Source organism: Empidonax traillii, unplaced genomic scaffold, assembly GCF_003031625.1.
Source record: "Empidonax traillii isolate 1590-97213 ecotype Southwest subspecies unplaced genomic scaffold, ASM303162v1 scaffold339:size995844, whole genome shotgun sequence".
In the NCBI taxonomy this organism is placed as follows: domain Eukaryota; kingdom Metazoa; phylum Chordata; class Aves; order Passeriformes; family Tyrannidae; genus Empidonax; species Empidonax traillii.
In genome coordinates this window covers 347,849-363,273 of record NW_020955532.1, presented here as the reverse complement: position 1 = coordinate 363,273, position 15,425 = coordinate 347,849, and the positions used below count along the sequence as shown (strand labels likewise).

General features: G+C 38.8%; 1 protein-coding gene across 3 annotated transcripts in view; it reads left to right on the top strand.

Annotated features, from left to right (window-relative positions):
- The first annotated feature begins 1,329 nt into the window (after positions 1-1,329).
- CERK (ceramide kinase) overlaps positions 1,330-15,425 on the top strand; it is a 43,399-nt gene continuing 29,303 nt past the window's right edge. The window contains exons 1-5 of one of the 3 annotated variants that reach the window (XM_027892142.1): positions 1,330-1,601; positions 10,676-10,789; positions 11,736-11,858; positions 13,842-13,967; positions 14,466-14,529. In XM_027892142.1, coding sequence (XP_027747943.1) covers positions 1,463-1,601; positions 10,676-10,789; positions 11,736-11,858; positions 13,842-13,967; positions 14,466-14,529 — 566 coding nt within the window. In that variant the 5' untranslated portion in view covers positions 1,330-1,462. Of the gene's footprint in view, positions 1,602-2,370; positions 2,921-5,495; positions 5,634-10,675; positions 10,790-11,735; positions 11,859-13,841; positions 13,968-14,465; positions 14,530-15,425 lie in introns of those variants that run through there. The other 2 variants (XM_027892144.1, XM_027892143.1) reach the window with 2 other exon arrangements.

Below are 15,425 nucleotides of genomic sequence, written 5' to 3'. Positions count from 1 at the left end.
AGGTTACTCAGAGCCCTGTCCAACCTGGCCTTGAACACTTCAGAAATCAGGCATCCACAGCTTCTCTGGGCAACCTGTTGGAGTGTCTCACCTGCTTCACAGTAAAGAATTTCTTCTGAGGATCTAATCTAAACCTAGACTCTTTCAATTTAAAGCCATTTCCCCTTGTTCTATTGCTACATGCTCTTGTAAACTGTGAGTGAAATGTGAGTACATTACAAGTATCAGAGCAAAGCTAAAGTGCAGAAGCTTTTTCAGAATTCCCTGGCTCTGAGCAAAGCCAGCTGGAGCATTTCCGTATCATCCTCATATAGCAGAGAGCTGGCCCTAAGCAGGACCCATGTAAGAACAGGCCAGAGATGTTTTCCACTACACTCTATAGGAAATATTCAGATTTGGAGTAAAGTTGGAAGTGGAGCTACTGCTGCTCTGTTCTGTATTTTGGTAGGATGCTGATGGTTATAGTGAGAAGGTTAAGGAACACCACAGAGGAAAGACAGCAAAGAATTAAGAGCTTAATTATAGTGAATTACTGTCGCTATCTCTAAGGCAAATCCAAAAAGTTTTTATGTAAAGGAAAGTTTGGTTACAGAATCACAGAACATACCAAGTTGAATATACCACAAGAGTCACTGAGTCCAATTCCCGTCCCTGCACAGGACCATCCACAAGAGTCACACCATGTACCTGAGAGTATTGCCCAAATGCTTCTTGAACTCTGTCAGGCTTGGTGCTGTGACCAGTTCCCTGGAGAGACTGTCCCAGTGTCAAACCACCCTCTGGGTGAAAATCTTTTTCTAATATCCAACCTAAACCTCCCCTGACACAACTTCAGGCCATTCCCTTGGGTCCTGTCACTGGTAACCACAGAGAAGAGATCAGTGCCTGCCCCTCCTCTTCCCCTAACGAGGAAGTTGTAGACTGCAAGGAGGTCTGCCCTCAATCTCCTCTTCTCCAGGCTGAACAGACCAAGTGACCTCCAGACATTTGTGGCTATATGTACTCATTGCGTTTTCACAGCCTAAATGGAAAGAGGGACGAGTTCATCGGCACCGCGATGGGGGCAAAAACCCCACGAAAGCAATTCAACCCCGTCAGGGTGTCAACCCCGGTGTCTCCGCACAGAGCCGTGCCCGGGGGCTCCGCCACGGGTCGCAGAGCACGTGTCTCTCGCCAGCGGGGCGAGGAGACAAAGCAGGGCGGGCCCTCCGTCCCCCCCGCCTTGTGCTCGCTGCCCCGGGCTGACCTGCCGGCCGCCCCAGCCCTGGCCCGCCCCGGCGCCGGGAGCCGCCGTGCCGGGAGCGGGCCCCGCCCCGCAGCGCTGTCGTAGCGCTGACGCCGCGGCCGCCCCGCCCGGGCCAGCCGGGTAGCGGCGGGCCGGGGGCGCCGTTAGGTGCTGCCTCCCCCGCCGCGCCGCCCGGCCATGCGGTAGCGGCTGCGGCCGGCCGGGCTCTCGGCGGCCATGGAGCGGCTCCCCGGTGGTCCCCGGCCCCGGCTGGTGTCCTCGCTGGGGCTGGGGCGGCGCTCCTGGGAGGTCACCTTAGACGAGGAGCGGGGGCGGCTGGACTGGCGCGACCCCCGCCCGCCGCGCCGCGCCGGCGGTGAGTGGGGCGGGCGGGGGCCGGGAGCGCACCGGGAGCGCACCTGCCGCGGCCTGGGGCGGGCAGGGGCCCCCAAGGGGCCGCCTGCCCTCGGCGGCGGGGGAAGGGCGCCCGCAGCCGCCGGGGACGCTGCGGGCGCGGGTGCCGGCGGGGGCGGCCTGCGGGCAGCGCTGACACGGGTCCCGCGGCGCCGGGCGCGTTGAGCATCCAGAGCGCTGTGCCGGCGTGAGCGCTTCCTGCGCTCGACTTTGCGGCGCCTCCGGGGTTCAGAGACCGGCGGTGAGGGGCGGAGGGTGCCCCGATCCCACGCGGGGCCGGGCCGGGCGCTCGGAGCGGGGACACGGAGCTGGGACTGTACCCGGCGACAGCCGCCTGTGCTGAGCGAATCGGCCGCTGAATCGGGCTGTGCCTTCCGAAACAAAGCCGAAAGCTGCTCACGCTGAGCCGCAGCCCCAGCAAGCGTGTCCCGGAGCAGCCAGTCTGAGCATCTGTGCCGAGCGTGTCTCGGACGGCCCAGGGGGGACACAGGGGGACACTTGTCCCTGCGGCGGGCTGAGAAAAGCACAGATTTGCGCGGCTGAACCGCACTGTTTCTTGGCGCTGCGAGTAGGTCGAAGCGTGTACTTTATAATGTATTTGAATTAGTCGTAGCAGGACATAATAGACTTACAGAACCTTAAAAGCAGTTTTGTTTTGTTTTGTTTTACTTACATGACTTATGGTTAAAAAGCACTTTCATGCAGTGTTTCAGGCAAATATTTTTTTTTATAAAGTGAACTTTTTTTGCAATTTTTCGCTTTCTGAAGGACTTAATGAAAAATTTCCAGAGAAAGTTTAACTTTTGCAGTTTACTGGTTTGAAAAGATTTAGTATAAGCTAATAGTTTGTAACGTGGTAACAAAGCTGTTTATTGTTTCCCTTGTGTGCAATTAAGAATAATTCCGATGTACAAAACTACCAGTTTGAGAAGTTACTGCTGGAAATCCCCCCAAAAATTCAGGTTAACTCCTGAAAATGCCTGCATATCAAACTTTCTACTATACTTTAAATGGTATTTTTTCAGGGTCTTTGACTTTGGGGTTTTTATATAGTAATTATTCCCATTGTTAATGTAGCCTTATTAAGATGGCATGTGAACATCTGAATATGTGTAATGTCTTTTTTTTTTTTTTTACAGCAGTTGCTGTAGTAGAGTTGAAAACTTCTATCATCCTCATTTTAGAGGTTGGAGGAACTGAGATAGAGAGAAACTAATAATAGAAAGGCAGACTAGAAGTTTTATCTGAGAAACGTTTGAATATCGATGTTTCCAGTCCCAGGCAAGTCTCCAAACTTAAATAGTTCTTCCCTTCTTACCATGTACTTTTGTTAAATATTTTTCTGATTTTATCATAATGTCTTATTGGTCGGAGGCTTTTCTCAAGAAGGTGAGGAAAAAAAGGAGAAGGAGGACTCAAGAAGAAATTTAAGAACTTGGTTTACATAATTGAGAATTGTTTGTGTTTTAAGCACAACCCTTCTTACTCATAAAACTAGTTTGTTATGCTTTACCTTCTATTGTGTGAATAGTTTGACATAATCTAGTTTTTATCAGCAGTACTGATGAAAAAAGTATTTGAAAATTCATGAACTTTCTTCAGGTGTTCAGCTAAATGAACTTAAGACTTTTAAGAGAAATTGATTCTTTAATTCTGCTGAGTTAAATATATTGGTGTGAAAAATAAGCTGTGTACTTTTCAAAATGAAACAAAATTAGTCTAGAGAAAGATACCTTGCTCTTAAATTTAAAATACAAAGTTTCAAAGCCTTTTGGGATAATTGCTTCCACTAGGTAAAGTAGCCCCTCCTCTGGAGATAATTTAGTTGAATTGTGTAAAATCCTTCTAAAAGTGCCTTTGCAAAGTTACTAGTTGACTGATCTGCAGGATGGAGCAAGTTCAAGGGGCGCTGTGTTCTGCTGTATGATGCCTTTCTTTAGATCAAGCAAGAGTGCCACAGAATCACACCAGCTCTCTCACTAGCACTCTGAAGTTTACAGCTGCTTACAGCTGTGAGCTTTTACAACTTTTTAAGTTGTAAGTTTTCATAACTTGCTCCTGGTAGGCCAAACCAAGTATGAACTTGTCCCAAAGCATGTTCCCAATAGATACCAGAGTGCTAGGAATGGTGGAAAGAGAGTGGGACATAGTAAAGTAGACTCCTTCTGAGGCTGTTTTTGAGGCAGTACCCAACTGGAGATTCCTTAGGAGGCAAGTGTGGTTACTGAGTGTCACTGCTGTCCTATAGCATAACTGTTTACAAAATTTTGAAAATTTGATGTGAAATCAGAAGACAAAAGAGATGGGAGAAGAAAAAGAAGTGCCTAAGTGTTCTGGAGGCAGAGTTACAATTTAGGTAGAGGGCAATACAATAGATAATGTACCTTCTCTTCTTAACTCCCTAATTAATTCATGTCTTGCCTGCACTTGTGCTTTAATACCATCGCAGTCTTGTATTATTGCTGCCCTGTTGTCTCTAAACTGTTTTAAGACCTGGGATGATTCATTGTGTTCTCTTCAATTATTTTGGAAATATGAGCAGCATACATGACAGTATATAAATAAACTTAATAATATGGAAGATGGTTGGTTAGAAGCATATAATTTCAGAGGAGTTGCTTGACCAATGATTGGTATCTTTCTACCATTTAGCCTTTGACTACGTGACTACTGTGCATTGTGTCTAAATACAGACTAAATTATGCAGTATAAAAGTGCTATATTTCTTGTTTAATAAGTAGTTATTACGGTGAAGCAGTTGTCTTCAAACTGTAAAAACTCAAGTGCTTATTTTCTGAGCATTTATTACTGTTTTGAGTTTAGCTATATAATTAAATATTGTTTGGTATATATTTTTTCAAGATTGTCTGACTTTTAGAGGTACGGAACTAGGGATATAGTTAGCTGTATTGTAGAAATGTTGAAATGTTTACCCTTCCCTGTTGCATCCAAATCGAGAACAGGTAGGAAACAACAGAGCCTTTGTCCTGTTTTCTGGGAAAATAGAGTTTAACAGAATATGGGGAGATTCTTGTGTTTTCTCATCTCTGTACAATGATATTTACATATATATTTAAATCCCATTCTGTCAAAAGGCAGAAGAAAGAAGCATTAATTCAGGAGAATTATTTTTAATGCTATCATTGAGAAGATACCAACAATAGCAAAAACATTAAATGTTTGTCGAAGTTATGGTATATTTTTAAAACCTAAATTCCTAAATGTGGTTTATTTCCTATTGTTAGACCATGTTTATCATCATCATAGTTTCAAGTTCTGTCTTCAGTGGGAAGAGGTTCCCATTTCCTGTTCTTTGATGGTTATACATGTTTAAACTTGGATGGAAAAGTTTTACCTGAAAATGTTCATGTGTTTCTCTGGTACTTTTAGTTACACATCTTTATTCCTAGGCATGCCTTCAACTTCAAATGCTCTGAAGAACATTATTTTTCAACCTTTTAATATTTCTCTGAGATTTAGCTGTTAATCATAAATAGTGTGTGCAAAGCTGGTCAGATAAATTATTCTATTATTTCCTCATGTTGATGGCACAATCAGGTTTTTCTCAAGTAATACATGATAAAACTTTTTGTACCAAATTCACAGAAGATTATATATTGTCCGTATATTCTTACAGGTATTTTAGAAGCATTGGCTAGGATTTTATCATGCCTGGTATTAGGGCATCACAAATGCAAAATGAGATTCTCCTGTCATTTTTCTAGGATTTTTTTTTTTATTTCTGAAGTACAAACATGAAAGGGTTGACTAAACTGGACCCTGAACTGTATGCGTTCAGTTACTGTGTGCACTTTCTTTTAACCTTTGCATTTCTCCCTTCAGAATTCTCCTCTGGGTATCTTTTCCAAAACAACTGAAGCCTCAGTATTAGTTGTTCACAAGACTGATGCCACTATGATGTGGATTCTGAAGAATGCTCAGTTTGATAAAAATGGTACCGAGACAGCAGAGAATGGGCCTGCTTGGAAACAAGGTCTGTCCAGCACCTGCCACTGTAGTGTGTTGGCACATCCTTAGTCAAGGTCATTTTTCATCAGTCATTCCCAGCTGGCAAGGGGGCACGTGTAGTAATGTGATCCATGTTTTTCTATACACAATTCCACAACTACATGGAGTAGGGAGGATGTGGGGAATAATTGCTCTAGCAGCCATTGTTTCTTTAGAATGTGTCATCTTCTGGAAGATGCATTATTCAAATATAGATGCACACTAAATAATACCTGGTTTTTAGCATTCATCTCTTTGGTGTTTCTTTTTTTTCTCGCCTTAAGGTGAATAAGGGCGTCTTATTGCTTGCTTTATCACTGAAATATTTGTAGCTGAGTGGAAAAGATTTAATTTGGAAACAAAAGAAAGACAATTGGAAGACATTCAATAGTACAGTGTAAATATGCAAATGGACCCAAGTTCAAATTGCTGTGCTTTGATTCAGATTCATATGATGTGAAGTAGCAATATGATCATAGCAGAAACTGGTCTATCTGTTTGCAAAGTACTTGAAGATTTAATCTAAAATAAAAGAAGCCAATTTCCTTATACATGGCTGTATATAATGAAATCATGGTCTTTGGATGTTTCTGTGACTGTTGCACAGTTTTGAATTAAATCATGTAGTCATGATGCCTTTTTTCTTCCCCCTCCCTTAGTATGTGAATTGTCTGTAATTCTGCTCAATATCCCAGCTTCTCTTATTCTGGTGTTTTTTAAACAGAGCTTTCTGTACTGCGTGATTGGTATAATGCAGCGTACCTTCGGAGAGAAAACATTCCTGTTTCCTTGCTTTTAGGTGAAGGCAAAGCTTAAACCTTAGCACTTCATTAAGTCTCTGAACAGCAAATTAGTTTTCAAAGTGACTGAAAAAATACTTGTTCTTTAAACCTACATCCTAGCTTTTTACTTTTTAATTTTTAAATAATGAGAACATACTGATAGTTTAAATTAATTCTGAATGCTACTGCATCCCTGGGCCTCAGACGAATTTTAAGAATAAACCAAATGCTGTGATCAGCAATATTTTTATACTCGTTCACATGTCTGTGTTGCTTTGAGCTAACACATTTCTGAGGGAGGGATTTGGCCTGTAGGACGCGTAGTTGGCAGTGATGAATGAACAAGTCTTGACTGAGGTTCTGAGTGAGTTTGCTTATAAACTCAGGAAGTGTACTGTGGGAGTGGCAGACAGCAATGACGCACCAAAAAGCCTTTCTTAACACAGAAAAACACACTTCACAACTTCTGGGTACATTTTTCACAAAGAAAGCCCACTGTTAGTGTGCCTACCTTGGTTTTTTTTCTGTCATTTTTTCCCCCTCTCCCACTCACTTGATGTAAAGGAAAAGTACTGTGCATCTAACCCAGTATATTGCTGATTTTTCAGTTTACTCTTAGGAAGAATGTCTGTTAAGATTAAGAGCACTGTGACCCAGAATGAGTAATGACTGGCACAACCAGAGTGCTGAGAAGGCTGTCACCTGTTCACTGTGTGTTTTCACTGGGGTTTTTTGTTTGGTTTTGATATTTTTGGTGGGTTTTTTTGTTTATTTGGTTGTTTGGTTTGGGTTTTTTTGCCATGCCCTTTCATCCTGCTTCAACTCTTTGTCGCTTAGTATGGTCAACTCTTTGTTTCTAATATGCTAAACCTTGAACAAGATGAGGCACAAAAACATAAATATATGAAGAGTTTTGAGACTAAGCTTAAGAAACTTGATAAGTTTTTCACTGTTTCTAAACTCAAAACCCAGTCTCTTGAATCTAGATGTGTGTGTTGAAAATAAAAAAGTACTTTCCCTGGAATTCTGTCTAGAAACTCTTGTGTGCTACTTAGTTCAGTATACTGGACTGAGCCGAGTTTGATATGGTTGGAACCCATGTTTCAACTTTTTTTCATTAATCTGGTGGTGCTGGTGTAAGCACCTTTCCTTGTGTGTGTTTGTTTTGTTAATGTGGCAATAAGATTTTTCCATGTTTTGTGAGAACTGCATAAAGGTGAAGGCCTTTGAGTAAACACCTTTATGCTGTGTCAGTGAAATAAATGGCTCATGCTACTTGATAATAGGGTAAATGGTGCAGAAGTAAGTGTGAGAAAGACCTATAATCAGTACATATGTCAACCTTGTTGAACTCTCAAAAGAGGGTAGGATAAACCTACTTATTTTTATGGGGTGGGTTTTGGTGACTAAATGGCAGATGAGGGCATTGTGTTTATAAGGACAGGACTGTGCTGCTTGTACTGAAGGTCTCTGATTCCTTCACATTTTTCCTTCTGGGGAAAAGAGGGAAGGGTGAAACTAAGTAGTTGGCTTGCTATGTGATTAAACAATGTTGTACGTAACAGCAAGTTGAATAGTGATAGTCATATTTGAATTGATAGAAATTGTTGAATGCTATTAAAACACAAGTGTCACTGCATTTGGTTTTGTTTTTGTAAGCTATAGAAAATGTTCTGAATAATGCATTTTGTTTAAGAAAGCTTTGCATCTTTCTGGCCTTCTGCAATGACTGTGATCAGTAGTGTGTGGTTTTGACCGCCTTAAGACTGGAGATTGTTCTCAGGGCAGTGGAGTTGCTTGATGCTTTTATGGTGCTAAGTAGTACTGAGGGGGATAATCAACAGAGTTGGTATTCATAGAACAGAAACTACTCAAACTTTCACCAAACCCAAAGATACACAGAAGGGAGGTGGGATCACTGTGCTTCACTTTTTGTTTCGTGGGTGTTTTTTCCCTTTTTTTTTCAGGAATCTGCTTTTTCAGATATGTAACTCTGGTGCATTAAGATAAAAAGAATGTACATATATACTGAGGTATTTACTCTTGGCTTCTTTTGCCTCATCTATGAAGAGATTTACTGGAAAATCAAAACTTCCAGTCATGCAGCTGTCAGAAGGAGAATACATCTGAAGAATTAGGAGAGCTTAGAAGTTGTTTTAAGGTCTAGGATTTTAATATAAGCTATGTAATATGTGCTAAAATAAATACTCCAAAGAAATACTTTCAGTGATACACATTTGGAAGTACTTTTAAATCCATTATCTATCTGTGCAGTTGGACAGTTTTATTATATAAAAAAAGTCTAATAAAACAATTACTTCAGTTGCTGCTCCCAGCATACATGCTAATAAATATCCACTAAGATAACTATTTCCCAAAATGTTCATTAGGTCATTGTCATTTAAATTTTGATCTAAATGTGGTTTATAAATTTTGTGGCCTATCTTTGAACAAAATAGATTGCCACTTAAGTGCAATCTTGGTAAATGCAACAAGCTTTCTTTCATATTTTGGCATAATGGATCAGTGGCATAGCCAGTAGTAAAATGAGAAGTAAAAGCAATTTTGGAAAACAAAGAAAGAAGGATGTATTTACTTTCCTTTATTGTTCTATCTCTTCTCGGTATTGCTTTTTCCTTGAATAAATGTATAGGTGAATAATTGTGTTGAGATCCCTTAGCAGATCTTGTATGTGTTAGGAAGACAAAATAACTATTACTATCCAATAGTAGATACTTGATATAGTCTTACATGTGCATATGTGTGATATACATATCATACATCTCAGAGTTCAGCTTTTTTGCTGGATCTTTATAATGACATTCTGTGACTGCTGCACTTCCCTAACATGCCTTAAGTATAGGAAATGCAATTATTATAAGCTGAAATTTGTTTTTAAGTAGTTGAAACATTCAAATACAGCCAAATTCCTAAAAGACCTCAGTGTAAAGTTTGAAGGCTGCATTTCCTTTGAGTCATGCTAAAAACCTCTGAGAAAAAAAAATCACTAAATAAGCATAAATCATGTCAAATGCTAAAACACCTGTAAAGAGGGGGCAAAAAACCCTTGTGTGAGTAGTCCAGTTTGTCAGTAGATGCGACAATGGCTAATGACTCTTGACTAAAACAACTACAGGACGGGGAAGAAGTAATAAAATTGAACTAGTGGGAAATGAATTGTACTCATCACTGTGAAGAGGTCTTGAAAACTGCCGATTTTACATTCCTCGCTTCTGCCATTGTACTTCTGCAAAGTAGAGGAAAATGAAGTGTGGGATAAACCCCATTAACAATGGAAGTAGTGTCTGTATTTTATGTGTTTAGTATCTCTTTATATCTCAGTATTGCTCTCTATGTATATACGAGAGAAACAAGTATGTTATAATTGTTATATAAGAGATTACTTACATTAGACTATATTATCATAATAATGTGTCTTTTGTACATCTGTTTACATACAGAGAGCACTTCCTTGTGCAAAAAATAAGAAGCATGCATTTTCAGTTCCGCTCTTTTTTTGGGCTGAGGTGAAAGCAGAGCAGTGTTGAAATCAGTAATGAAAATGAGGCAAAATCCTCCATTTGAGAGGGGTTAAGAAGTCTGAGAGGGTGTCCAGGAACTTTAAGAGAAAACAGAATGAGGATGGAAGAAATTCTTTCATAGTCTAAGAGCAAGATGTCTTCAATTCTGAAAAACAAGAGTTTTGAAGTTGATACAAGGGCAATATATTTAACACTATATAAACATAACATCTAGAATTTTCTTCTTAGTAGATCTGGAAGTTTGAAAGCTTGGTGGGATTTAAAACCCTAAGAATGCATATGAATGCCCTTCTTTCATAAGCCAGCTACTTACTTGAAAATAACAAATAGCCTCTGTAGTCTCTGCACTAGATTTAGTTGCACATTCTTTGAAATAGCTTGTGCTGTTCACTGTCAAATATCTGGGGAAATTTAATTACTCTGAAATCAGCGTTGCTGGATTTTGGCTTCATGCAAAAATATTTTTATAAACAAAATACCTAATTTTCTGAGAAATTAGGGGTGTTTCAGAGGTGGTTATGGATTATGTGTCTTGACTAAAGGCAAAAGAAAATTGAAAATACTCAGCAAACTTCTAGTTATGCTCTTGGTTGCGCTTATGGAGCAGCTGCTCTAATTCATATGCCTATATCATATTAGGTGTAGAAATAATCATTTGGGTGCTGTTGGAAGATGTTAATATGTAAGGTCTTGTGTTCCCACAGGAAACTGCTTTGTACCAATCTCTGAGATAATTTCTGTAGAAGAAACTGAACTTAACAAGAAACAGCGTAACATTGGCAAATGGCAAAAAATGACAAAGCTACATGCTTTCACAGGTAAGGTAAATAACAATGCTTCTGCATTGACCAAAATAAATGCAAGGAAAAGCCCCACAAAAACAAACAAAAGACACTCCCCCCCCCCAAAAAAAATCTGTCAGTTTACATTAAAAGTTCTTATTTTGGGAAATAAAACACTTTAAAAACACATTGTTTTTAGTTACTAATTGAAGTTGCTTTTTAAAATTATCCCTAGCCATCAGAATGTGTGCATGAGAAGGTTCTTTTTATTATTGACTGCATTTTTTAAAACAAAGTGCTTAAAATAAATGTCTGTTTGTGTTGAGAAACGAGTGGTGACTTCTGTGTTGCAAAGTTGGGGCAAATGTGATGGTTCCCTTGCCAAAATTTTATGTTGAAGAGTACTTTCCTCACATTTAGTCTTACAGTAAGAGTAATTGGAGATAAAAAGGTAAGTATACTTGTCTCACCAGCCTAGTTCTTAATGCACAAGATTCTCAAATTTCAGCTTTATGAAATAAATTCACCCTGTTGGTTACATGAGAGCTGATGTCAGTCTAGCTTACCTTCTTAAGCTTGTGGCATTTTATATTATGCCAATATTGCAGACTTTAAGATAGATAAAATATTATATAAGCTCAGTGAACATTTGGACAAGTATGGCTATAATAAGTTAATGAAAAATGGCTTGTATCTGGTTTTAAAAAAGTCAGTGTTTGGGTATCTGCTATAAGGTAATGACCTCAGCAAGTATTGTCATTTATGTTTTCATTTGGGCATTTTATGAATGTCCTGTTCACACTCCTAATGCTTCTGTCCTTTGCAGAAGTGTTTAGTGGAGATTAATTGCCACTTTTTTCCAAAGGTTGATATTTTGGTTATCTTTCTGAAATGCATTTGTCATTTCATGGAACTGTCTCATTATGCCTCTTTTTTCCCCTGTTCTTTTTTTTTTTTTTTTTTTTTTTTTAAATTTAAATAGTGTATTATGTGAAGAAAGCCCGAAATCACCGCTGGCGGTGCAGTGATGTGACTTTTTGGTGTGTTGATGAGCACTTATGTAATCAGTGGATACAGGCGCTGAAAGAATTACTTGAATTGCAGAGTAAGTTTGAGTAAATTGTGAACATTTGCACTATCATTTTGCAGGCTTGTACATCAATCAGTATAATTTTGATATATCTGTTTTTTTAAACTTTTAAGAACAACTTATGCTCAGAAATTGAGGGAGTCAAGAGTTGAAGTGTCTGCTTATCACTGCTTTTCTATTTTGCATATTCACTATGTTGTACTGAGTGTTTAATGGGACTGTAGGTGTCATATAATTTTGCCCAGATATAAATTATTTTCGCAACATAGGGACACATTACAAGCTTAGCAGAGGCTTTAAATAACTGTAGCTTTGGAGAAAGTAAAGGGCAGATGTAAGCTCAGGGATTTGAGGATAAGGATTGTAGCAATTGCAAGATTTATGGGTGGCTTTTTTTGTGTGTTTCACCTTTCCAGACTCCCTCATCAAAATGTGCCTTACGTAGTAAGAGTTCCCATTAATCATTTCTGAGACTCCTGGACATCTACTTCTTGAAGGTTAAAAGTAGTTTTGCAGGAGTTATTCCTGAAAGAGATACCCTGATAGATGTCAGTAGGCAGCAGGAGCAGAGTTACTCCATGACAGAAAGGAAGGCAAGGATGGCCATAGCAGAGGTGATGCCCTCGCTGACCAGGGTGCAGTCCCACTGTATCTGAGCAGGGTGGGAAGAACAGGATGGGGATAAAAGCAGATTTCATTTACAACCCAGGTGAGATAAAGTAATTGGGTCCATCCAGGGAGGCCGGAGTGGAGCTGCTGGAGCTGGAGACAGGACTGGAGATAAGCTACCTCAGCTCCATCTGAGATACAGAGCTGGAGAAGGAATTGGGTGCAAGTACACCTAAAATGTGACTCAAGCAAGTGCTTAAGGCTCATAGAATAAAAACGGATATTTAAAAAATACTCTTATGAACAGGCAACAGGAAGATGCTTCTCGGTGTTTTTGTTTTGTATATGTTACACAAGGTATCTGTCTTTTTCAAAAAACGAGGTTTGTGCACCCATTCAGTACATCTGTGAGAAATGTGGCCTGAGCAGTCAACTCCATTTGAGTGCCGTTGTTCATTTTATTGGTAAAAAACTATTTCACCTTCTCAGAGAGGATGAATAGTGCCTTGAGTATGTGGCAGATTTAAACCGTTCAAAATGTCCAACTTGGGTGAACTTGTTGTAAAAGTGTGCTGATCTAACAATTCTGATATACTTTCCTTTTAAAATAATAATAATTTAGAATGCCATCTGAGGAAGTATGCATGTTGTAAGTTTTTTTCTGTTCCATGAAAAGGGAAGGTTCTCTAGGTGCAGCAAGCATTACTATTTTGTATATCTGTTAATAAAAAAGTGTAATGATTGTTTTCATTGCTATTACCAATGTAAATCCATAACTATTTGGAAAAACTTGAGGTAGTAACATCAAAGGTGCTTTCAGGAGGGGGAAGGGTTACACTGTAAGGCAAGAACTTGCTGTGCAGCATGTGATTTTGTGTGATATTCTTACTGTGACTTGATCAGAGAAAGGAAATGCATTTATATGTGTAATAACTATATGCATAATAACTATGTTATTAAAGCAGGAAGATAGTTTAAGTCATGTAAAAGTATTTCTACATATGCTTCACTTACACGTGCCTTTCATATTGCTGTCCTTCTAGCCTTGTGTGCTGGGATACTAATTAATTAGTTTTACTAATGGGGTGGGAAGATACTGCAAGGATGATGCATAAGAATGTGAGATATGTAGTCAGAAGAGATGATTCTGAATTTTACCTCCTACTGTCTTATTAAAAATTGTTCAGTACTGTCAATATCCTTAGTATAATAAAGAGGAGAGATAAAGCAGAATTTTATAGCTCTTTGTTAAAAGAAATAAAAGAGTTAAAAAGTTCTGTCTTTGATGCTGTGATCACTTTGATATTAATAGGTTCAGTTTTGTATGGCTTGATGAATTTTCGTTTTGTGTACAAAAGCAGTATACTGTAATATTTTTCCTTACTGCAGAGTCTAGACCAAAGCAGTTGCTTGTATATATTAATCCCTATGGAGGAAAAAGACAAGGGAAGAGGATTTATGAACAGAAAGTTGCTCCACTGTTCAGTCTGGCTTCTATATCCACTGATGTTGTTAGTAAGTAATTAATGTTTCAATTTCTTAATAAACACAATACGAACCCTTCAAAACATCCTTGAGTAGCTTAAGTTCTTTCTGTTACTTACCTTTTCTTACTAAGAAAATGAAACAAAGTGATAGAGAATGTTTCCTGATGAAAGCATAGGTAGCCAAATAATTGCAACCTTATATCAACTTTCTGCTTACTGCACTAAAACTTCTGGTGCTTCTGAGTTATTTGAGTCCTAATTTATAAAATACTGCCTTTCTTCTCTTTTTCAATTTCAGTGTTCATTTACACAATTTTTAATGAAATATTTTTTCCATATGTACTGCAGTGCATGCCTCCTTCAATTCCTTCTTCTTTTGAGATACATCTTATGGACAGGCTGTTTTATGGTCACATTTGTAATAGAAATGCGGTTATTAATGCATTAATTTTTACAATTGTATATTATAAATTATTTTATAGTAGTATTTTTAATCGTAAATTTTAATGTGTTTATTTCTTCACAGTAACTGAACATGCTAACCATGCTAAGGACAATTTATTTGAAGTTAATATTTATAAATATGATGGGTAAGTAACTTCACTTGCCTTTTTTGTATTTTAAATCTGATATGTTATGTAATCTGCCTGTTCTTGTCTCTAATTTAAAATGTTAGCCTTCATTGCTGACACATTTATTGCATCAACTGAAAGTCCTGGGGCATGTTCCTTTCTGTAGGAGATCCCCATTTAGGAAGTACCAAAAGAAAACTAAACTGTTTCAGTAAACTTGTTCAACGCACAATATATTCAAGCGTAATATAACGCTGTTGTCATGAGATTTGTGTTCAAAAGATGAATGTAAGATTAATTCTGCTTAGTTGAGCATTCTGTGATAGCTCAAAAACTACCCTGAAATGTTTTGTGATCTTGACATACACAAGAGTTCAGAACACTTCACCAGGGTCATTCAGCCTGTATATAAAAAACATGGACTGTTTAGAAATACTTCAAGTTGTTCCTCTTGCTCTGTGTGGCTGTTAAATAATGGCTGCATCGTTTGACTTTATTTGCATTCTGTTGTGGAGTTACTGTTTTAAAAGAAGAGCTGACTGAATGATTATCTTGCATTTAATTATTAAAATAGCTATAAAAGCAGAATATTTTAATAAATAAGCTAGTCATTTCAGTTTCCAGTTCATAACATGAAATACGTTATATGTCTGGAAAATTATGAAAATGTATGCAGAACCTATGCAGATAAACTCTCATAACTACAGTATTTTAAAGTAGTACCTTATACCTGTTGACAGGTACATTTAAGCGGGTAAAATAAAATAGATTCTGTCTTTTCAGAGTAGTTTTGCTGCTCTGGAGCAGATCTATATACATTGTATATATTGAGTTAGGGCATGATGTTCCCAGATTTCACCTGCTTTAAAATGAGTTGACTTTAAATAGGCAGTTTTGTCTATACTGGTATTTTT